The 25,545-nt window shown below is 39.0% G+C and overlaps 1 protein-coding gene across 1 annotated transcript; it reads right to left on the minus strand.

The window, feature by feature from the left end:
- Window positions 1–715: 715 nt before the first annotated feature.
- Window positions 716–22,280, minus strand: MAP9 (microtubule associated protein 9). The gene is made up of 11 exons (XM_080385153.1): window positions 21,791–22,280; window positions 20,789–20,885; window positions 19,119–19,535; window positions 14,447–14,700; window positions 13,558–13,616; window positions 12,862–13,027; window positions 11,711–11,800; window positions 10,876–11,037; window positions 10,250–10,395; window positions 9,397–9,529; window positions 716–4,726 (listed from the first exon to the last, which is right to left on the minus strand). Exons 1-11 carry the CDS (start codon window positions 21,833–21,835, stop codon window positions 4,604–4,606), a joined length of 1,692 nt encoding a protein of 563 aa, XP_080241279.1. The 5' UTR covers window positions 21,836–22,280; the 3' UTR covers window positions 716–4,603.
- Between the last annotated feature and the right edge of the window lie 3,265 nt (window positions 22,281–25,545).

The raw sequence follows: 25,545 nt of genomic DNA on the forward strand, positions 1-25,545 counted from the left end.
GCAGAAAATGTCAGCCACGGGCTCTTAAAGCAAAGAATGGCAGTGCCATTGTGGTTACATTAGCAAGAGTATATTCAGCAGGTTGATGGAAGCAATTGTTTTCTCCTCTATTTGGCACGTGTGAGGCTGCATCTCGAGGACGATGTCCAGTTTTGGGCTCCCCAGTGCAAGAAAGGTAAGGACATACTGGAGCAAGTCCAGTTCCTGACTTGCAGCCAAGGCTGCCACCAGCATTCAACACACAACTGGGTGAAACAGCAGCCCACGAAAAACAGAACAGGTAAGAAGATCTAGTATTTTGTGAACATGAAAGAAAAAGAAGGTATGATTGAGAACAGCGTACAATCTTTCTTACCCAGACTGACAGAACAGGAACAGAAAATCAACCAACCTGCCCCTTTAGCGTAGTAATGGAACAACATAATGCCTGAATGAAATAATCTGGAAAAAAATGAGATACTGATCAACCTGGAAACCCCTGCATTCCTTAAGTACTTGCTTGCACTGTTGTGGCAGCAAGCAAAGTGAGTGTCAGTGACCTTGAGGAAATTGCTGTAGTGCCAAAAGCTCCTACTTCAGTGGGATACAGCTCCCTGTATATTTTTTGTTATATTAACGATGAAAGAGTAGCTTGTGCTTAAGGACACTGCCTAGTTCATTTATATGCATTTAAGCTTGAAGTAAAGATCCTAGGATCTGATGAAAACATCGAGGACATCATACCAAAATATACTTTATTTTACAAAATATTTTCCCTCTGTCATCAATAAACATATTAACAGGCTTTATACAGATAATTCATAAAAATGTGCATTTAATGTACTTATTCATATTTCTTAGCTGATTTGTCTATGAAGTTTGCACTACGCTGTAACATTTGAGTTTTTACAACTTAAAATTAGACAAAGCTCCTAAAATGTTATTACAAAAGTTACACAGCTGTACTGTTTTTCCCCGTCTGCAGATTTTCAAGCACCTTTTTCTAATTGAAAAGTTGTGAATTTATGTGAGTGCTGGGTGTATCACTTTTCTGGAAAATGTCACCAACCTCTTCCCACTGCTGTCGAAAATCTTCTGTCTAATAATCTAAAGCCTTAAAGCCAGTAAGGATGCAGCACTCAGTTCAGGCACAGGCACACGACAAACCCTTTTCTAGCTCTGCCACTACCTCTAGCATAACTTTTCATCTGCATCCCTCAACTACAGGCCTGTCAGCACGGGGATCTTACTTGCTTTGGCTGGACACTGCAAAAATAAAAGATCCAGACTATTTCCTTCTCACAGGCTGCAGGATTTGCCTCAGACTCTCCTGTTCTGATCATGACAGCCATACCATAAATTCTGCTCTCTGATACACATTAAATCTTCCCATGGTATTATAGCTATAGTTTCTTAACACACTAAACATGAATTCAAGGCTCCAAGTACTAGAAGCCTGGAGGACCAATGATGGAGGACTGTATTCCCACTCCAGCCTAAATGCCTGAATTAAATCAATATATTTTCCACAAAACATGAGTGACTCAATTTTGAGTTGGCAGTTCTGTTGCATTCTGCCTGTGCTGTAATTCTGCTGCCTCTCCTGTTGGTTTCTCTAATTTTATCCTAGCTCTTCGGTTGCCCACTGAAGCTTCTCTAGCTGGGTATCTTCTCAACTTCCTGAAAATTTCTGTCAGTGGTGGATTCTTTCTCACTGGATGCCAATACTGTCGTTGCGGTACCACTGCTGCTGGAAAAAATGCCTGACCTGCCATGAGGTTAAGAGCCAGAGCCAGTTTACGAAAGCCCCGTATTCACTTGTCTGTGACATCTCTGCTACAGCCTGGCTTAAGTCAGAGAAAAATCTGGATTTGCTGGATCTCTGCAAAAACCCCTGATGTACAGGATTCCCTAAAGGGGCACTTCTGTGGTAATGCCACGCACTGCAGCACTGCAGGGCAGCAAGCTCAGCACGGGTACTACCATGAAGAGAGCCTACAAGAAAACCCACGAGTGACCAGGGGCTCGGAGCTGGCCGCAGGCCTCGGGGTGGTTCTGAGAGCCCCCTCCTGCCCTCTCCCCGTCCTGACCAATGTCTCCCTGCTCCCAAATGAAAAAAGATGAGCTGAGCATGAACCTATATGAACACTGCCCTACCCAGAAGTTTAGCATTTCAGAGATGACTCTTGGCATAAATCTGTGTCTCACAGACAGGGCAAAAAGGTTACTGTTGCCATTAAGGTCCCCTGGAAGGCATCAAGTGTGCATTACCTGCAGGCTATACAATCACAGGATGGGTGTCCCTGGCTTCTCTACAAACTCTTCAGTGGGACAAAAACTGTTCCAGCCACATTTCTGGATGAGCAGCCCAGGGACAGAAGGCTAGAAACAAGTCAAAAGAATAAAAGCCAGCTCCAGTACAATTGCCTTTTGAGGAAGAAACAGAACTCAAAGAAAGGGGCAGGACCAGCAGAGGCCTGCTCAAACATGGCAATACACAACAGGGCTACCACAAACAAGGTGCACGAAAGGCAACTGAAGTTGAGATTTGCAATGTAAAATACCAGGCAATACACGTAAACCTCATTCTGCAATATAAATACTTCATAATCTAGAAGCTGTGTCAAATCCACAACCATTCCTCACAACGGATCAAATCTGATCTGTCAGATGATCTGGCTGTACACGTAGTCCAGCACAACTACTAGTGAAACCTCACCTTTATCCTCAAGGTTAGCAAGTACTTCTTGACACTGACAACAGATCATATGCAACAGAAATATTGTACATTTCACAAGCCTTCCTCTACACTTATTAATAGAAATTAGGTTAATGATGGTAACTATGACACTACCTACTGTTCCAACAAATGTATCTTACCTTTTTGCTTTCTAGCACCTACTTCGGCCTGCCATAAACATTGTAAAAGGTCTAAATTAGGAATTCACTGAACTTGAGTTCTTACTAACAATAATGAACAGGCCCATATTCAACAATGAGACAGAACAGATATCCCTTCTGATTTCACCTTTACATACATACCAGCAATAAATGTCATCTGTACAGCATTCTGGTAATAGAAACAGTTAGGGCCAAATTAAATCCTCAGTAGCTCTCACTAAAACATGAAAAAACAAGCAAGAAACATCAGGGAACTAAAGAAATTCACCTGGTTGCTGGTTTTGTAACCTTGCTTTCTGAGGAGATGTCCCAGTGATACATGCAATGCAGAATTAATGACTTGCTTGGTGATTTACGAACAGCACAGGACTCGAGTGAAAAAGGCAAGTCTACTCAAAATGCTCCCCTTGACTTCCCAAGGAGGCTGTCAGTTCAAACCGAAGTAAGAACCTCATTTGAGGAAAATACATATAGAATTTAAAGATCTGGGGTTTTTTTGTTTGTTTGTTTTTCCTCTTCTTCTTTGGTGATACTGTTTTTTTGAATACACACTTGAGGAACAGATTTGATTCGGAACGATTATTAAAATTCAGATAAGAAAATACAAACCTAAGTAACAGCTTGAGTTTAGACAGTAGGAAAAGCAAGAGATTTGAAGATCTCTAAAGACACGTAGTCTTGTCATTGTTTCCAAAACAGTGAGGCAAACAGCCATGAAAAAACAGAAGACATTTCAATAATTTACTCCAGCGACTAACTCACTGGCCATGATGAAGACAGGGAAGGGTTTACCTGATCATGTAAAAACAACCACAGAAGCCTTTAAGTTAAGTTCCAAAACAAAAAACTTTTCAGTGTCTAAGGCTGCCTCATAGGAGTACCACTGTTCCGCCCTTGCAGTTTCTAGGTAAGATTTTGTGGGAACTGCAAAACATGCCTCTAAAACCACTGTTTCCTGTAGGAAGCAAGAAATCTATGGAATGTATGTAAAGACCTGAAATAGAATTAACAGCTACAGCCTTACCTAGTCCTGGACCATTTTATCTTACAATGATTTCAGTTTAATTCTTTTGTACCATCACATAGCTGACTGTTTTTGGCCCCATGAAACCCTGTTTCTGTTTGATGTGTTTTTAATTTAAAAGCTATTTTTGTATTATGTAACTTAACGTAATCTAAGAATTATATTATGCTCTCTGTAGCACGTATGAAAATGATGTCCCTCTACCATATTGCTTAACCTTTTGTCTTCTTTCTGTCCCCAGAAGACAGCCAACAACTCCTTGCCCATCATCCCCGCACTCCCACCCATTACAAAGCATTTCTTCCAGACTTAACTCCCCAGCCATGTGGCCTTGTAACTTAAAAATAACCATTCTGCTACTTAGTGGGTGAAAAAAAATATCAGAGTTCAGCCTTACATACCCTGAATATGCACTTTCACCAGAAAGGAACAAAGTGACAGGATTTAATAGAAGGAAGTTAAATGTGGGATTACAAAAACTGGTACATTTTCTAAAGCAACGGAAAGGGACAACTGATCTATTTAAACTGCAGAGATAAATAAACCAAAAAGAAAGGATGCAACACCTATAATCTCACATATACATCTGTAATATATAAAAAAAACACTGTAATGAGTCAGTGAAAATCAGCTGTTGAAATAATGACTAGCCATCGTCAGAAATTTGTAGATCATCTTTTCTCAGAGGCAACAGACTGCTCAGTAATTCCTTGAATATGTGACTTTGCCAGGTGGACTCCAGGGAGAAAGCACTTTGACCTCATGGACAGCCTGCAACTTCTTTTGCTTCTTCTCAAGCTGCTCCCTCCTCTCTTTCTTTTCCTGGGAATAAAAACATGTGTCAAAAAAAAACCAAACAAAAAAACCCCATAAAAACCTCCACGAACAGCCAAGTTGAAATCGTTGTCATAACTTTCAATTTACACAAAAAAGGTAACATACAATGGAGATTTGCCTTTTGGGACTTAGCCCATCCCTTTTAGGGATTTGGTCACACACACTGCACCATGCAACGCAAGAGGCTGCACATTTGATGTCATTTACAATTAAAGTGACTGTATCAAGGTTGGGCCGGTTTTGTGCACTATCTAAACAGAAAGCCCAACAGAAGGCCTAGTGTATTAGGTACTGTATTTGTCTTGCATATAATTAGTCTCATCTTAATTAAGTTTTTTCTTTAAGAGATATGTTGTTCTTATTACTCCAGACTACTGATGCATCTTTGAAACTTTCTGTACTTACTAAATTACACTTGCTATGTATTAGAACAAACTGGGAATTAAAAAAATTAATTATAAACAAGTATCTATTTAACTTATAAACACTGCAAGGTTCTGATAATATTTTCTATTGCTTCAAACAGCAATGGGTAATTAGGATGATGAAGGATAAGCAAGATACTTGCAACATTCTTTTTGTGCCCGATTAGTGATTTCCAAAAGACCTGTCATTCAAAAACTAATTTGCGATTATTTACAATTATTTTTGAATTTTTATATTGTTCTGTGCTATATAAAATAAATACTCTTTGCAAAGATCACTGCCATTTCACCACTGTGAGGGCCAGCATCTAAGGGTGCATCTGCATTACCAATTTAGTGCACTGGAGAGTTCTTTATAGGTGCAAATTTTCCTTGTATCATATTTTTACAAAAATTTAGTCATATTCTACAAATCATAGAATCCGAATTTGACATTCAAAGACACATGAGGGCAGATAATTAAAACCTCATTAAAAATAGGACTTACCATAGTATTATTGGCAATTATTTGAAAAATTGTGTGTTATAAAGAAACGTGCATATTTTATATTTATGAAGCACTCTTCACTGAATACATGTTGTGTAACAGACATGTATGAAAAACCCAACCCAAAGATAAAGCATACAACCACCCAGGAAGGGAATGACAGTTGCTTTGGATTTTTTAATCATGTCTCAGTTTTGAATGTTTGGGTTTGAAGACCCAATTTTCATGAATGAATCGCAGTGCCAAGCATAGAGTCTTGAGTTAATTTAACTGGGTTTTAAAAGATTAAATTTGACATGAAGATTTACTGGCTTCATCCCTGTCTTCAACACACCCAAAGCTTTTTATGTTCTAGCCCTAACCACAGTTCACATTCTCACAAGACATAACTGATACAAATCTCCCCTAAAATAATAAATAAGATGTTATTTGCACTAACAGGAGAAGAGTAACAGAAACAGTGAAAGATTAAATCAATAACTGTAGCATGTCACACACCAGATCAACTTGATTATGTGGCTTAATTTCTCTGTGGAAGTTTCCTACTCAGCCTAGTAAGATGAACACATTTTTCACCTAACAAATTCTGGGAAGATCACATTCTTAAGCAGTAGGGCTGCCACATAATCAAATTTTAGATAGTACAGAAGTCTTACAACATTTAAGAGGAGTAACAATAACAGCCTTATTTCTAACACATTGCAATGCCAGGAGATTAAAATTCCAATATAGAAAGTATTTTCAGATAGATGTTATTAAACCACATGAAATGAATAACCCATGTCAGCTGTTTCTAACCCAGAAAAGCAACAAATCCACAAGACTTATGCAGTACATAATTTCCTGATGTTTTTAAATAGCTTTAGAATGCCAAAAATAGGTGTTAATCATGCTCAGCCACAAGGTAAAACTTCAAACTTCTTCTAGGGCCTTTATCTCTATGTTGATCTTCGAGAATATTTTGAGAGCAGCCTTACTTCTCAATAAGTCATATTACGTAATGTTTACCACATAAAATGGAGAACGTAACACATCTGGGATACTCGCTTTTCTCTACAGAAAACAGGTATCAAGATTACTGTTTCAAAAATAATGGAAACTAAACTGATCTGTTGCTATAAACTTTCTACATGATTCTTCTCCACATTCTACTCCTCAGAACAGGTGCATGCCAATAACACGTGCCAGACACTGGTATTATGTATATAAGCAAACGACCACGTATCAAGCAAAACACCTAGATTGGCTTGAAGAGTACCTGGTGAGTAGCAAGAAGCAAATACTATGAAAGAATTAGAACAATTAGAAGCTTAAATTTCCTCAGCAATACAAAAGTATCTCAGCTCAAGATTATCCTTTTTAAGTTAGTATTTTGCAAGTGTTAACATCCTTTCTCAGGGCATTTATTTTCATGCTTAAAAAGTAATCTTCTCTGTGCATTTAAGATTATCTAACACTCACACAAGGACCTGTAGAAGAGTAAGTAACAGAATTTCCATTAACATAAAACCAGAATGCTTCCTGTATTTTAGAAGAAGTACAAAGAGTTTTTTATGTCTGTTTTACCCATGCATTATGGTCAACACCTGGTTTAGGAAAGCTGAGGATGAACTTACACATTTCTGTTGAATGTTAATGAAAACATATTAGAATAATTCCCACTATATTACTCTTATTACCCTTCAAACAAAAATTGTCTTATTTGAAATAATATACTTAAAAAGCTTTCACAATTCTGCCTACCTGTAGGCAGATATCATCTCAGTTCCCTTGATAATACATTGACAACTTTATAGGCATTTCTCTCCTGCAGTTCACTGAAGGTGTGTATTTTCATTATTACTATACAAAGTGTGATAAAATTCTGACCAAACATGAGGAAAGAGCCACTGCCCAATGTGCTTTCTCAAATAAAGGTGTGTTAGCTGCAAAACCCAACCCAATTTCTGTAAGTAAAGATGTGAAGACTGGGCATGAGACACATCAGTCAACACTTGCACATAGACACTGAAAATGAGGTAATTCTATAGGTACCTCTGCTAACCAATTCAGCACTCACTGCACCCTCCAACATCTGCTTATTTTTTTAACTGCTCCTTTCATGTAGGCACAGGTACATCCATTTAGATCTGGTCATTCCTCCAACCACTCAAATTTGTATCAATAATCCCACTGAAGTAATGACGTCCAGAATTTATACACAATTTGAACAGAGGAGCCTGTGCTAGGCAGCATATTTTGTTCCCCAAAATATGGCATCATTTTTTTAACCTTCATACAGAGTCAAAGCCAGCAAGAAAGTCCAGTGTACAATGAAAGGTAACATTCATGCTTTGGTACAACTATGCTAACTGAGGACAGTCGCAATAAGAGGAGCATACTGGGACAGAGCATTACCTACTACTCAAAGCATAGTACTTCCTTCCTTAGGAACTAGGAATATTGAGTAAGCAAGAAATAATCTAAGATTGGATGTTAATCATTTGACAAAACTGGGCTGGAAATCACTTGATAAAGGGGACCAGAGAAAACACTTCTTACCAATGATTACAGAAATCAGAGGTATTCCAACAGGGGACCAGGTCAAAGATGATCTTAAAAGACTTAAACAAAAGACTAAAAAGGTTGGAAAATGGAAGGGAAAATATGTAAGCTCCTGCTGTTTTTCACATAACTGCTATTTCTGAGTTAGCCAAGTAAAGGATGATTGTCCTTTTAAAATGTCCCATACCCACACATTTATTTGCCTGCCTCAGTTCTCACCTATGCCCACACCCACCCACCCCCCAAAAAAAAAAAAAAAAAAAAGAAAGCCCACTCAAGACTCTGGAAAAGATTTTTAAAGCTATGGGCAGTACAAACCAATCCCTGTAAGGACCTTAAGCCAGCTGAGTTGTATGATTCCATTCTTATCAATGGCGACAGTGACTGTATATACAGGACGCATGTCAGAAATCTCAAGGAAGAGACAACACAAGAAACATTCTCAAACTAAGAAAACCTTGAAAGTCAGGATGATGAATGACTGTATCATTCACAGGGTGAGGACAAAAAACTGCAGATTTTTCTTTAACTAGTAAGTCAAACATATTTAAGAAAAGAATATATATGCTAAGAATATTAGTGACCTCTCCCTTCTAGTTTGTCTTTCAGTTGCAAGGGAAAAAAAACACCACACCCTGCTTTGCTGCTGGGACTAGAATACTAGATTAGTTTACTGTTTAACAACTGTGACTAAAGTACACTGTTGTAGGAAAAATATAAGTGGGAGCACCAGAGTTCCACCCTTTCTAGTAAATGAAAATAATCTCAAACCTCATTAAAAGTTCTTTTATCGGTTTTAAGGTGTACAAGTCTCCACTTTGAATGCTTCCTTGAATGAATCTGCGCTTACTGTGGCAGGTGGATGCCGCTTGACTTTTCAGGTTTTGTGCTGTGGTGAGTTGACCGTTCAGATACAGTTGCTTCTGACACGGAATGTCAAAACATGAAGGCTAACTATGAAATCAAAACTCTATGACATGCAGGTAGGGAGAATATATTTGCCATGTATGCTAAATAACAAACCCACCACATGTTATCATTTTAGTCAAGAATTTTGGAGATTAGCTAAGGAATGCTGCCATCATCTGGCCTCTCTCATTACAGCGTGAAAAATCACGAGTATTACAATACAGAAGTGTTCACACTCATTACTGCGTTAATCTTTTGGGTTTTGACAAAAAGAAAAAAAAAGTAAATACCAGCCATCGTTCATATTCCTCCATAGCCTTTTTATTCTTTTCTTCCTTCTTTGCTTGTTGTATTTCTTGCTTTCTTCTCTCTAGGATTTCTTTTACTTTCTTCTGTTTAATATATTCTTCCTTTTTTTCTTTCCTGTAGAGTGAGAGGGAAGAACAGGAGATCATCATGTAACAGACTAAATGCTGCATCCATGACTGAGGAACAAAACTGAGTCAAAAGAGAGATTTTTATGCATTTAATAAAAGATTGAGAAGATATTTTTAAAATCTTCAAAGTCCATTTTCATATATTATAACACCAAGGTATAAATGAACCTACTATTCTACATACTATGGCATCACCTTTTCTGTACTACCTTCTCCCTTATTTGGTATCATATAAAAAAAATAGATTCAAAACTGCTGTGGGTAATAGTTAATCGCACATGGTCTGTGAAAAACTCCTGGCTTGTAAAACTTATAAAGAATTTCTCCAGCAGACACATGTAGTTTGCTTCTGAATACATCTACATTCATACACTGTATTCCACAAAACGTTAAGATAAAGATTTACCTTCCTTCCTATGGCTTAGTAATGAAGCAGAAGATTAATCGCATTAAGACATTACACTACTCAATGAATCTTCCTTCTCAGTTGCAGTATCTCTACCTGGCTTAGTCAGTAGCCTTTTGGGGAATCACTAAACTGAAAGAAGCGGTACAGCTTGCTCATTGTTATACTTGTTCTCCATTGAGACTGAAGACTCTGATCCCAAGCATGCCACTGTCTCCCAATTAAAAGCACATCAAGCACCCACAGAAGACCTCTTGCATTTGGGAAACTACAGTATTCCAAACCCCAGTGGAGTAGTACCATTTTTCAACTGCTGACATGCTGTCTCTCCTCTTCTCTGCAACCAGTTCCTCCTCTTTCTTCTTCTTGATTCTTTCAGACTGTTCTTCCTTTCTTCTTTGCTCTCTTAAATATTCCACTTTTCTTTCCTTCCATTTTTCGAATGCCTAAGGAAAACCACAGAATCATCAGAAAACTTACCCCTCACCTTTCTGTCAATACTCCACTTGCTTATTGTGGAGTATACAAAAATTATTGTATTATTATTTTCTGTAAGCTCTACACATTCCAATTTTTGATTATTTATTTGTAGTATTGCTCAAAAGTAGGTACCACTACACCTAAAAAAAAAAAAAGAATAATTATTTTTCCCAGTACGTAATACTTCACTGACAATGTATTTATACTGAGTTTATTTTACAGTTAATAGAATCCAAACATGGAGCAATGCCTGTTTGTGTGCAAATGCAAACATGACATACACCCAACAGAACAGAATCTAATCTAAGTTTTCTTTAAAAATTAACCACGTTTAGATTTTAGCATCTTGTTTGTTTCCATCTCTTGCTGAATTAATCAAAATTATTCTCAACAATCTCCTGAACCATACCTGATACACACACATTTATGTACATATTTTACATCACCTTCTGTGCTTCCTCTGTTTTCTCCTTTTTCTGTTCTGCTGCTTTCTTTGTCTGAAGTTCCTCAAGCTTCTTTTTTTCACTTAACATTTTTGCTTCTATTCCTTTCTTTTTTTTCCAGGCTTCAAAAGATGCAATTGCTTCCTCTCTTTTATCAGCTTCTTTCTAGATTGAAAATGAAAGTTACATTTAAATACACTTAAATATAAAACTACAATTGAAATAGTATGTTATAAACTCACCATCAAATGTAGGATTAGATGGAGCAATAAAGAAATGGGAATTTATTTGCAGACAACATTCCAATATTCAAAAGTAAATTTGATCTATAGAAAGTGGTTTTTTTCTGTGCTCATTTTTAATTTAACTTAGTCGAATAAGACAAACTACTCTTGCAAAATATATGTAGAGGAATACAAAACACATGTTAGATGCTCAGAAGTGAAATGTTAAATACTTAAAAGCCAAATCTAAGGATTGTGTATGGTACTATTCAAAATACAATCCTCAGTAGGTAAGCACCTCTTGAGACAGGGAGCAAACTCATTTTCTAACACCCAAACGGTTAAGCATCCCAAGCTTTTTGTAAACAAACCTGAAAATTAATTTAAGAAGCACACTTTTAGCATTCCTAACGTAAATGTGTAGGGAAGCATCAGCCATACACCCCTTACAGCAACCGTAACAAGTGGGACATGCCATTTACTGCTTCAACCCACTTCCCACTATTTGGGGAAAACCAGGTGCCTTAGAAGGGTGATGTAATTAGGCAGAAAGCATAGGTAAGCATACTTCAAAGAAGTATAGTTTGTCTTTTCAAACAAGAATGTAAACAAACCTTTTCAGTATTGTTCCTTAGATTTTCAGCTTTCTTCTTTTCAAGTCTCTTTAATTCCAGTAGAAAGGCCTTTTTCTTTTCCAACCAATTCTGTAAGAATCATTAAGTTTTATACTTTTAGTCTTTTTAAGGTACATCTATAAAAGTTCTGTTAAAATAACTAAGTATTATTGGAGCAGCACCAATATAATGACCACCAAAATTACTCTTAATTCTTCCATGTGCTACTTCAATAATTACCCCTGATCAAAGAAGTCTAAGGTTCTAAAATCATAGCTAGAAAATACGAAGAAGCTTAACAATCTTTCTTTAAAAAAATACTAAAAAAACAGCACAAAAATCTAAGCATTAAAAGAATTAAGAATTTTATTACTTTTATTTATTTATTTATTTATTGTCTTTCTTGCAAATACCTAATACCTGTAATTAAAAAGAATAAAATCCAACTGGGAAGAATGAGACTTCAGGCATCCATAAAGTGTTAGGAGCCATTTGCAGAACTGAGCTTAAATTTTCAGGGTTTAACTATGTAATTGGTATGCTGCTTAGAGATACAAGTGTCCTAAATGAATCTTATTTTACCTTTAAAAATTATGAAGACAATATAAATATGGACTTGAGGTTCTAAATTTTGTTCTAGAACCATAACAAGCATGAAACTTACATACCAATATGAACAGCACCTGTTAATAGAAGTTTTTCTCACACAGACGAGTAGCAAAAATCTGTTTGAATCCACAAACTGATCATTATGAATTTCTACACAGAATCCACATTCTGGAGAGAACAAGAGATGACTTCTCACTTTTCCTGAATGTCAACTGAATAGAACGTATCAGGAAAAGAAACTTTAAACTATGGCCTTACTTATATTAAGGCAGAAGCAGAAATAAAGAAATATACATGCCTGGAAACAGTCTGACACAATGAATTATGAACCACAGTATGTCCCTCTCACCTACCTTTTTAGCCTGTAATTTGATGACAAGGCATAGCGAACAGAACGAAAGGATTATTACACATGTAAGCATATGCAAGGAATATACTCAGAAATACTGATTTCAAGAAAATAAAAGATGTTGACTCCCATAACAGGACTTTTATATGCATAGGGTTTTTTGTTGGTTCTTTTGTTTGTTGTTAAGCTCTACCTGGAAAACAGCTGCTCGTAAACTATCTCCTTTGTCAAATTCTGTATTGTTCTTCTGCACACTTTTATCCTCCAAAACCTTTAATGTTCCCAGATAATGAGATGAAACAGGTGCAGCTGATGGAACAGCTTTCACCTTTTTCTTTAAGGGCACTGTAGAGAGAGACCTATAAAAGTACCAAGACACAAACATATGAATGATCATTCCACTTGTTTTAGCTGATACCACGTACTGTTCCTTTTATTCCAGCGTACACCAAAAGTTACTGTGATTCTGGTTTTATATGCGCCTGGCTGGGGAAAGGAGGAAGAAGCCCATTTTCCTCTGAGGGCTTTATTATTGCCAAAACAAGCCACTACACAACATACCCAGCCCAAGAAGGTTTAGAAATTTCTTACAACTTTCATCTACAAAACAACTTAAAACCTCTAAATACATCAAGGACCTGGATTCATTGGTGGATCCAGTAGCACAAACTCATCATAGACACTGCAAAAAGACTTGGAGTCTGATCTGATATAACCCTGAGCAAGGGTTACAATAACATGCCACATCTACTGAACTGTTTTCCACAGATGGTCAGAGGTTGTCAACAGTGAAGACAACGCTGACAGAAAACAAGAGTGAAGCAGCACTGTCAGGGTGCTTACATGCATTTTACACTGCAGACTGTGATACACAGCATCTTTCTCTTACCTGTCAGATAAAGAAGCTTTCTGGTTTTGTAGAACTCCCTCCTTCGTTTCACTTAGTTTCTAAGAAACACAGAGGAAAAGCAGAATTATAGAGTCTCTCAAGCAACAGAACTGGATCAGGATGAAACAGGCTTTTACAAGCTAACAAGGATGTTGGGAGATGGACTCAATGATTCTTATGGGTCCCTTCCAACTCAAAGCGTTCTATGATTCTGTGTTAGAAAATACGCCTGAAAGCCACTCCAATAGAGAAGGGGTACAGTACAGGGTAAGAAAGTAAAAACCCAAACCGACAAACCAAACCAACAAACTTTCAGAATGCCTCTATCTTTTTGGAACGGCATCTAGAAATGTGTCTTTGTATTATGTAAAAATATAGTCTACGGTTTAGAAATACAAAGGAATAAAAAGAACCCAGCTCAGCAGTGGGTTTCCCTGTTGTTGTATCAATACTCTTTTAACTATTTTTAATATTTAGCTGTAACCATTACATATATCTACATCTTTTCTTTCTTATGATAAAGCATAAAGTGCTTTGCATCTTATCCATTATTCAAGTCACACCATGGATTCCATCCTCTGCCAGCATACACTGCTCATTCCAATTCAGCTAACCTCACAATAGAGATTTGACATTTCCCCTTGGGTAAGGGTATTTCCTTAAAACTGGAAAATATAAATTTCAATACCTTTATCTGGTTTAAATGATTTGTGTAAAAGGTATTCCCTACATCTTCCTCAAAACTGTACAGAATTTCTAAGAGCCTCAACTGTAGAAGCCAGAGAACTGGCCGTTTTACAAACGGAGTTCTACACACTTAAGGTACCAACAGTAACTACAAAACTTTTCACTGTGCTTCTAGGACACTAAAATTGCATATAAATAATACCTTGACAGAGTCCTTTGAACTGTTCTTTGCCTCCCCATGCTCAGACTGATCATTCACTGATACCTCCTGTATTGTGTCAGTTATTATTTGTCCTTCCACTATCTTCACCATTTCATCTGAACTGCCATCTGTTGACTTCTCCAATTTCTTTGTTTTCTTATATACTGTGGGTGTCATTACTTCCGTCACAGAAGGGGATTTTCTACTATTGTCCTCCAGTTTCAAGTCACTGGTGTTGATCTTCTGATCTTGATCTAACAGGAGAAAAAAAAAAATCGAGAGGATACATGAACAAGGTTTTCATTGTTTTTTGAGTATTGTTATTTCTGTACTAAAACCATCTGTTTATGAAACATATTACTAAATTTGATATAACAGAATGTATTTTCTGTATACTTCCTTCTAAAGAACTATAGGCACTAATGACAAGAGTATTCACTTGTACTGTATTTAAACGTAAGACTGGAGTAGCAACTGAAGTTGTATCAAATGTTATGTGTGAGAGCATGACAAAGGCAAAACTTCCCATCTGCTTTACCACCTGAACATGATTCTAGTGCAGAAAGCAAAAGCAAAAGCCATTGCAATCACAGCAAGAGTTCTTCTGACATCTAACAAACTACTAATGAAGCCTTTACAACAATTTGGGTAACAAAAACTACTTTAACTGTGTGGTATTTTTCAGGGGTGTGGGAAACACAAGGAAGTAATAGAAAGATTCTGCGGTGGGGATTTAAAGAAAACTTCACCTCAATTTAAATGTGTGCCTAAGTTGTCATTTATTAAAACACTACATTAACAAGTTTTTTAAAAAATTATCAGATCTGAACTGCCATTAATGCAGTATCTAAATTTGTGAAACAATTCAGACACAAACTATACAAGGCCACGGTAAATTCCCAAATATAAAAGAAATAAAATTTGTGGATGAGAGATTAACTCCAAGTTACCTGAAGAAAGGAAAATCAGTGCTGGCAATCGAAAAAATTTAACCTAGACTTACAATGATGTTAAGTTCGAGGTGACAAGGAGAACTCTGAATTTATACGAACCATTTTCTATTCTCTGTTGATATGCAATCTTTCATATTTTACTTTACACTTACTAGATAGTACAACTGTGTATAAACTGTAGGCATCAGCAACTGTACATCTCTAAGTTGCAGCACGTAGTGCACAGGATACAGGCGACAGCAGATTTACCATAAGCACTGCATAGCATGAACTTCACGCAACTTTTGCCTCTGTTTGCAAAACACCTTCAAAATACTAACCCCATGGTCAGCTGAGTACTGACACATAAAACCTGTAATTGTTATTGTAGTTTCTTTCTTGACAGTTCAAGCTATACAAGTTCAATCAGTCTGCTTGGAATTCCCGTATCTATGCACTTCAGCATTACATTTAAACAATCTTTTCCAGTCCCTTTTTCCTCCACTTTTGTTGAAGACTCCATATGGTTGCTTCTGTGTCCTCCTTTGTCCTGACAACACCACCTGTATTATTCTCTTCCACTTACACTGTCCCTGCACTTAGAGAATCTTCCCATTCCAGTACACTGATGCTCACATCCTTTTCCCCATGCAAACTCTCCTCAGACATTGTTTCATAAATGATGCTTAAAACCATCAAGCTATACCAAACAAGTTTTCTAATCTAAGGTATCAATAAATTATAAAAAAGAACTGAAACTGAACACAGATCTAAGCAGAACTTTTATTTACTACTCAGTACATGGCCCAAGTTTTCAACTTCTGTTCACTTTTCCGTCCTAAATCCTTCAAGCCAAGTACTACCTTTTATCTCACTAGGCTGCAGCGTATAGACATTACATAGGCCATACAGACAGCATTCTTCTTGCTGCATCTGACAGTCTATGTTACTACCATCCTGCACATAGCAAATTACACCCCAGCATGATTCTCTTAGCAAATTAAAAAAGGTGTCTAACAGCACATTCCAGTGTTTTTCAACCTGGGGTCCATGGATTTTTCCTAACCAGTCTGAAAAAGGGGACTCAGAAAGGTACATTCAATGGATACTGCTGAGAAGCCCATAGATTTGGTACATCTCAAGGGGTCTGCAAATCCCCCAAGGCCTGTTAAGAGATTCACAAATCCAAAAAGATAGAAAAGCGCTACTCAGTTTGTATTAAACCTTGTGGGGAAATTGCAGGAAGAAGCAAAAGGTTTACCCTAGTTATATTGACTGTAAAAGAGGAAATCAAAGTTACTTGTCTCAAAGATGCTTAGACAAGGATCTTACAATGATCATGCACTTGACATAAGTCTAAGTACAAAATCTAAATTCTCGAACTTTAACCTGTTCCTCTGCATTCCTGAGATGCCTCTAGGCCAAAAGTCTAAATACCTGGGGATGATACTGTACTTGGACATAACTGCAAGAAGAAGGCTGGGCCATTCTCAAAACTGAACAGGAGACACAAGACATGAGAAAGATACTGAGAGCAGAAAAGAAATTAAGAATGCCACCAACTTTAAGAAGCCTTGTACTGGACCATTAGATATTACTAAGATATAAATGGTAATGTTTTATTATAGTTTTGGTTACATCTAGTTAAAAGATATTTTAGTCTGGAACAGTATTTTGTCAAGATAGATTCAACTAACTATTTGCAGTTAAATGATCCATTTAAATAATAGCACGGCTTTCTTAACACAGTGAGGCCCTACACAAAAAGCTATCTAAAGAGTTACAGCCACTTTTTCAGAGTTTAATGAAAGTTTTAAAGCTTCTAACTATCTCTACATAGACAACCTATGAACTTTTTTTCCTCATTTATCATCATCTCTGTATATATTGAAACTACACTCAAGGGCTTATTTGCAATCAGAGAGACAGATGAGTTTTCATAAATGTAGAATACAGCATATATCTTACACAGCACTGTTGTAGGAAAACCTTTTTGCTATTCTGCTTGTCCAAGTACCTACTAGCAAAGACATGAAAGGAAGACTGCTTCTTTGCAGGGTGCAGAACAGAACAACCCTGGGTCAGTGGAGACATCATGAGAAATGCAGTCGAAAGCGAGGGCTTTCAGTGTATTTCTAGCTTCTTCAGTGATGTCTCTGTTCCCCCGCTAAGGCAGTCACTGGACAGCAGAACTGCCATGCAAACATTTTTTAAGAGATTTCTATTCTCTGGCTCTTCACCTTTCTCCTGTTTAGTAATCCTATCTTCTTCACGTTTTCCTCCTCCTGCCCTGCCACCAACCAGATCAAGCCACATCAATGGTTTTCTACCTGCTTTTTTCTTTAGGTATGCTGACCCACATTTCTTTACATTGCCATGGAAGCATTTCTTATTCAGTCCTAGTTCATGCAGATCTACTGCAGGAAATGGGAGAATCACGTTGATCCTGCACACTCAGCTGCATAAAGTTTGATTATAAAACCAGTATGAGTTTGAGAGAGCTAAGAGGTCACAACAATATTCCTGCAAGTGCACCAACAGTTTCTCCATGCAGTAAATCACAAGAAAAAAAAAAAATCAAAGGAGCAGAAAAAGCTGATTAATCTCTGGACAGTCATTTCCTCTGTTAGACAGAGATCTATTTATCTAAACAAAAAAATTTACAGTGGTTAACTACTGAAGACAACAGGCTAGTATCACTGTACTACTTAGATTCACATGAAGAAAAGGAGTACTTCAACTTTTTTCTGCCAGTCTAAAACAACACTGGCATACTTGCCAGAAAAGAGGCATCTGCAGTGCCTAGCTGCACATTCAAATATTCAGCACTTTCGTGCCATCATGTGGAAAGAAAAAAAAAAAGGAGCTGATATCACTAACCATGTTCTACCAATTTCAAAGTTGTATTCTTCCATCACAGGTAACGACCAGCCATAAATTTCTCTCAGGACAAACTCTTCTCATATTAGGAAGTAGATAAAAAAGATGAAGTCTTTTTAAAGTTGGAAAAGCACATACACTCAATTAGCAGAATTCCAAGTTCTGCTTTGCATATTGAAGATGAATTAGCTATTCTTATACTGAAACATTAAAGTTCCGGGGTTTTATGTGTTTGACTACACATCCAAAGTGATTCAGTATCTTCAAAGATATTTTTTTAAAAACCAAAATTTGAACTTTGTGATGATGAGAAGTCTACCATTTGTAAATGTTTTGGTTACAGCTCATTTTCTAACATTCTGTTACATTACAGCATCATATCTCAGCATCACGATTTCAACATAGTATTTGTGAACACTCTGGTCCAGCTTCACTGGTCACAGAGAAAGGCTGACTATTTAAGGCCCTTTCCATTAAGGGGTGCATGTATGCAGCGGACACTGTGTGAATATGGCTTTCTGTGCTGTGCACATGCAGCAGAGAGAACTCTGTAGCCCTCCTGCATGATCCATGGACATGCACTGACGGGGAGCTGGACCAGAAGTACCCCAACGGCTGTTTTTCATCTCCTGAAAGGAAAAGGCAAATAGGAACCGCCCGCTACTTGGCCCACACTGGTTCCGTTTACCCCCTGGCAACTGGAGGTTATTAAAACACGTATTTTTAGAAGAATACCAAATAAATTCCCTGCAAGCCAAAGCAGCTGATACTTAACAAGGAAACAACCCAAATTACAACACTTTAAAATACTGTAATATGACTAAGCAAGCAGCAGCAACATTCAAATGCTTCCTTCTCACCTGATGCCAAAGCATTTCTTGGTTTGTGCACCTGTGGCTTTGGTATTGGTTTGTTTTCCTCTTGATTTCTTTTTTTCTGCAGTTCATGAATAGGCAAGTCATTACAGTGGTCACTTTCACTATTATCACATGGTACTTCAGCAGATGAACATTCTTCATCACTTTTTCTGTCATCACCTTTGTTTTGACTTCCCAAACATTCTTCTTCACCATCCTTTCCGTCATCCCGTATGTTTCCACTTTCTAAAAGCATTACTTGCTGAAGCTTCTTTTCATGAAAGGATAAAGTCAAGTCAGCAGCTTCGTTTTCCAAATCTGCTTTTTGTGAAGCATCATCATCAGAGAGAGGACTCTCAACAGCAACTGACTTCTTAGTGCTTTCAGCGCCTGAGTCACTTTCATTTTCTTCCCCAATACCTGAAAATAGCACATCATCAACTTCCATTTGAGACAAGTGGGAAAAAAAAGGGACACAGAAACTCTGTCTTCTATAATTTAGAAGTATTTTTCATATAACACTCTCCTGACTTAAGTCTCTGAGCATTTATCTTACTGTACCTCTGATCGTTGCAAAACAACAGAACCAAATTCTTATTCTACTTCCTTTCCTGTCATGTCTCTCCATGGAGCCAATCTGAAGAAAATACTTCTAATATTCACTGGTTAATTCTTACCTGTCATGCAATTTAAAACCCTTCTAAAAAACTATGTCTCCAGTGCCATAAGAAGTGGAAGCAAGTCAACAACAACAAAGCTAGGCATGTTTGGTTACTAAAATCCATCCTTTCTATTCTCTTCACTTCTGTCACATCTGAGATCTACTAGAAGACACTCAAAGGTGGTATCTGCTCCAAAGCAAAGGTTCGCCTGTTTAACAAAAATATTTTAATCTTCCTGTAGCCTATTTCTAACTGACTTAATTTCAGAGTTGAAATGCTTGAGGAAGATGACAAATGAATATTGTGATAGTTGGGTAATATATTTAATGCAGGAGGAGCTTTTTTCTAAATCTTATCAGCAAAGGAAAATTAAAGCATCCCACAAACTTTTAAAAGATGTTTCAGATATGAATAAAAACAAGACACTGAGGAAGTCCTTTTAAAAATGCATTATGATATTTAAGATTCCTATTTCCCTTAACATGCAGCACCATATCAGAAGAGCCATGTGGCCAATCTTGTTAGACTAAACATAAACATTACCAAATATCAAATGCATCTTGGCCCAAGAAAAACATCCAGATCAAATCTGTTCCTGGTTTGTATTTTGCATATGCTGCCAAGCAGGCATGTGCTGCAGTGTCCTGCAGCCCTTACTTGCTGGCCATTCAGACTGGGAAAACAGCAAGACAACAACAAAGCTTCCTCTCCGCCAGTGTCCACTTCCATTGACAGTACTGTGCTCTGCTGTCTCATCCAGATGTAAACAATATGGCTAAGGAGTAAAAACAGGCACCACAACTGTAGGAAACAGCAGAGACTGCATCTGCTTTAGCAGGTTGGCACCACCCCTTATTTCACAGGGAATTCTGCTCCTAACGTGGAAGAGGAGGACTAAGTGAAATATGAAATCTTGGAACATTAAATCATATTGACTCCCAAAGATTTTGTGATCTAGTAATGAGTTAAGAAAGGAAAGAAAGCGAGGAAAAGTATTTAATTCTGTCTTACTGTTTAACATGCCATCTTCGTCACTCTCAAAGTCATCTGAGTATTCAGCTGCTTGCTCTCTTGCTGCATGAGCAGAAATTGCTTCTCGTCGCTCAGCCTGAAATGGTTTCGCAAATAACTTTTACACAGAAGGGAAGATTCACTTCAGCAAGTTCATGACTAATTCCCCCCTCCGACACGTAAGTAAACCTGAGCAACAGATTAACCCATTTATTTGAAAATTATGGTGAAGGGTAAGTAAAATAGAGCGTTTCGCTCTACCATCGTACCCCCATTTCTTCTGTGTTAAGAAAACCACCCTCCATGTATTAATTTATATTTCTTCTTCAGAAGAAACGTATCTTGCAGCTCCCTTTTCCATTGCTGGCAATAAGGACGCTGGATCATCCTGTGCCACTTTTTGCCCCTTTGGTATGTTTTGATGGGCAGGAGTGCAGGGCGCGGGTCTGCCCTGCCATGGTGCGTGGCAGAGGGGGCGGGCCGGGCCGGGCCTCCTGCAGGACAAGAACCCCACGCAGGTGGCAGGTCCAAAACCAAGGAGGAACTTCAAATCAGCCACTGCAGGTCTTACGGACACTGCTGCAGGCCGCCACTGACACACCACGCTTACACGGGTTCACAAAGCAACTGGCTTTAGCGACAAGATTAAAATTACGTGAATAAATGCAGCACTATCTCCGGACTCGGGGCCCTGAGCCGCACACCGCCGACGGCTGCAGGGCGGCTTGTTGCAGATGGGCGTTACGCTCCCCCCGCGGCCCTGCTGCCGGCCTGGGGGCGGCCGGTCCTTCAGCCGGAGCCGCCCTCACAGGCCGCTCGGGCCCCGGGAAGCCCGGCCTGCCCCTGGTAGCGCCACGGCCGCCCAGCTCTCCACGGGGGCGGCTCCTAACCCAGCGCGCCGGGTGCCCGCGGCCCCGTTTCCATTGCGACAGCACGTCGGCTGTTTGCGCCGTTGGCCGTAACAGCGAATGCCGCTGCTCCCGCCCGCGGCCGGCCGCTCACCTGTAGGGCGCTGCGCCGCCGCCGCCCGCCGCCTTCCCCCGACATGGCGGTTGCCTCCCGCTCCCGCCCGGCGGCCGGCACTCCGCCAGTCCCGGGATCCGCAGCACCGCGCTGCCCGTCGCCTGGCAACGCCGCCCCGCAGGCCTGACCGGCTGAAGGGCGGGCGTTGGCGGCCCGCGAGGGGCAGGCGGGGCGGCTCCGCCCTCGGGCCGCGGCTGCGGGCGGGCGCTGCGGCCGCGAGGTGCGCGGCGCTGAGCTGCCGCCTCCCGCCCCCGCCCCACGGCCGGCGCCCGCCCGCCCGCCATTCTCCTCACGGCGCGCACAGGCGTTGGGGTGCGGCAGGCGACAACTGAGGCCCTGCTGAGCCGCTATCTTACCTGGGCCCGAGCCAGGCTTCACCTGAGCTTTGCAGAAGCCACCTGAAGTCTTCAAGACATATTTATGCCCACATCCTATATATAACCCACCTATATATATCCCACAAGATACATATACAGAGGTATGCACTTGGGGCGTGCCATGGCAGCAGAAGATGGGACTGACATAGGTTCTTCAACCCTGGGCTTAAAGTCGGCTAACTCCACAACTTCCCACATGGGATTTCAGTGCTGATGTAAACAATGCTTTTCACAAGGAACAAACTCATTTTAGTGCTTTCTGGAAGAACTAATAGCACCTGCGTGTTAATTTAAATGACATCTTAGGGATGAAGGAATGATACCGGCAGGGAAGTAAATCAGCCGGTGCTTGTGCCTCCTCATGCTCTGATTTTTATTTCCCAAAAAGGTGGTTGTTCAGTGCCCCCAGCTGACTAGACAGCTTGCCAAGCCATGCAGGTCCTTGCAGAGCTGGCTGTCCTAGAGGTCATCTGTCCACTGTAGGAGCAGCAATGGAGGCAACCAAACCCCAGGATGCTTCGGGAATACTGGTCTTGTACATCAAAGGAAAACTGGTGACTTCAGGACAATGTACAGATACAGATGTTTCTATTCTTTCTCCAGTTTAAATGCTTCTGATCACTCCTTTTCTAAAATGAGTGCTCCAGTTGTCTTAGTGATAATAAAGGACTTCTGACATGTGCTCTACTGGTGTTACATTTGCATATATTAATCTTTCCCCAAATGCTTTACATTTCCACATGTTGTGTGCAAAAAAATCTCACTGACAGAAACGGGGGAGACAGTATGTAGGACAGTGCCCAGATCCTGAGGACATGTTTGCCTCTTGTTTATTTATATAGAGTTATATTGCAAAAGCAGTGCTGTTACGTCAAAGGCCACAACGCACCTGGGGGAAAGGGGTCCTGAGTTTTAACAGGTAACCTTTGATTTAAACTAACACTTGGTTGTGAATTATTAGTTTCTATTTATGTATCATCTGTGAGCAACTCCTTGCTTTTTTTACTTGTATTTCTTTAAAGACCAAATGGTGCTTGAGCTGCTGATTGTTCATGGCATTTGTTGAGAGTTATGCTTGACGCACAGTTTCCCCCTCTCTATTTTATTCACGTATGAAAGCCTTAAATTTGAATCTGTGCTATTCAGTCTCTCTGTGGAAGGTGAAATTGGACATACTTGTGCGGAATTTAAAAAGCAGTAGAGAAGAAACCTGTATTCTTTCTCTGTAATAATGTTAGCAATTCCTGTTGAAGGCTAAATTATGTCCGTGTTACAAACAACTGAGATGCATATTTTATTAAATTCCAGAAGGTGGCAGCAAAATATTTTAAAATTTAAAAACTGGTTCATTTTATTTAAAATGTCCACTTTATTCTACATTCTTTTACATTACCACTGATGTAGATACAATTTTTTGAAAGGTGTGTTCATTTAGATCCCTTTTCCAGCCTTGCATATGCTATAGAGAAGGAAAAAGATTTGGTTTCAATTATTACGTTATTTACATGAGTAAGACGATGGGGCTTCGTATCACCTGTATTATTAAATACTCAATGCACTGAGTTGGTAGGATGTGGGGGAAAAAAAAGATCAATGCTGTCAGCACTGAAGAACTCAAAATGTGTGAAGATGTTGTTGTCACGATGCATGAACATCAGGTCTGCATCTTCTAGTCTTGCCTCAGGCAAAAATCCCATTGAGGCCTACTGAGGTGAATGGGATTTATGCCTAAATATGAATGTAGGCCTCTGAGTATAAATATAAAGGTTTTAAAGAGTCTTGCTTAACCACAAAAAAAAAAAAACAAACCAACAAAAAAGCAACCCCCCCCCAAAAAAAAAAAAAAAAAAAGAGGATTATTGAGGACAAAAAACAGAAGATTTTATGGCATGAAAATGAGCATTAACATCTAATTTTTAGTTAGTAACTGGTGAATATATTAGTAGTATGGATTGGACAAGGAAATATATGTTTGAAGGTGAAGTTGCTCATTGTCTCTCAAGTATACATGGAATGTTGAGAAAAATGCTCTAAATAATCCTGGCAAATTATATTAATTTGGCTAAAAGAAACTTCGAGGTAACATTTAATTCTGCTACCCAAACATATGTTAATCTCTGCCATACCCGGAACCTTAAAAACCCCTGCTTTTTAAAACAAGCATCATGATGCAATGTAATTCCAGTCTGCTAGAATGACATTATATTCAGGAAGCAGCCAGGTGTAAGATGGCCATTCTCAGATGGCTAGCTCATATGCATATAAAAAAATTCCAGAAGTGGTTTATTTTATTCACGTGGCTAGAATTTGTAAGATTGGATTCAGGATTTCTGCTGAACAAATGACACATAGATTAAAAATTCTAAAATTGTATACAATAAGTCACCTTAAGTCAATAAAAACCCTTACTGGAAGGAAATGGTGTTCTGCTTCCTTTGGTACTCCTTCCCAAAGTTGAAGGTTATACTTGAAACTTAACAGCATGACAAAATGCCCGAATTGGTGTACATTCCTGTAGAAAGTGATCTTTGATGTTGGTTGCAAGGGTCTCTGCTCATAAATGACTATTCCTGTTTTTGACATCAGTGGGAATTAGACATGTAGCTACAAGTGCATCTGGCTCTGGGGTTTTGCATATGTAATTAGTTTAGTAGAGTAACGTAGTCATCAGGTCAGATAGCGTCTTCAGGTTTAAACAATATTGAGATCTTCTACCTGTGGGTTACTGTCCCAGACATTTTTAAGCACAAACATTAAAAATTAATCTTCTCACGTTTTCCTCCCAAATGGGTTCATACGAAATAGTCTATTACAATGTACCGTATTTTGCAGGGCTATTTTGCCTGTCCTGCCAAAACACTGCTGCTCTTTTTTTTGATTCTCTGGAAATAAAACCAGAAGTATAATCAATTTCATGCCTTCAGGGTTAGATGAGCTGGGAATACACATGCCTTCACTGCAAGTCACCCAGCATAGATACGTCTGAGCTGGGCTTGACCTTTGCTATCTCAGGTGGTGAGAGCGGCATTGCTGTGTTGGGAAAACATCGAGTGTAGCCTAAGCACATAAGAAGTTGGGTGGGTTCTTTGGTGGGCTTGGAGCCCCTAATATGTGCTATCCCACCTCAGCTACTTGGAGGCCTGAAGGTGCTCCAAACCAGCTTAAAATTGCTCTGGAGTAACTACAAAAACGGCCACCCACCACCACAGCAAAATACACAGTAGGACTTCAGCCTGTTTTTCTCCTCACCTATATTGTTTTGAGTAAAATACATTATTACATAGAGAACAATCTGTTCAAACCATGACATTGCCAGTCTAACTGGGAAGGACTTCACAACTCACTTTAATCAACCTC

This window comes from Falco punctatus (genome assembly GCF_963210335.1).
Source record: "Falco punctatus genome assembly, chromosome: 1".
Lineage (NCBI taxonomy): Eukaryota > Metazoa > Chordata > Aves > Falconiformes > Falconidae > Falco > Falco punctatus.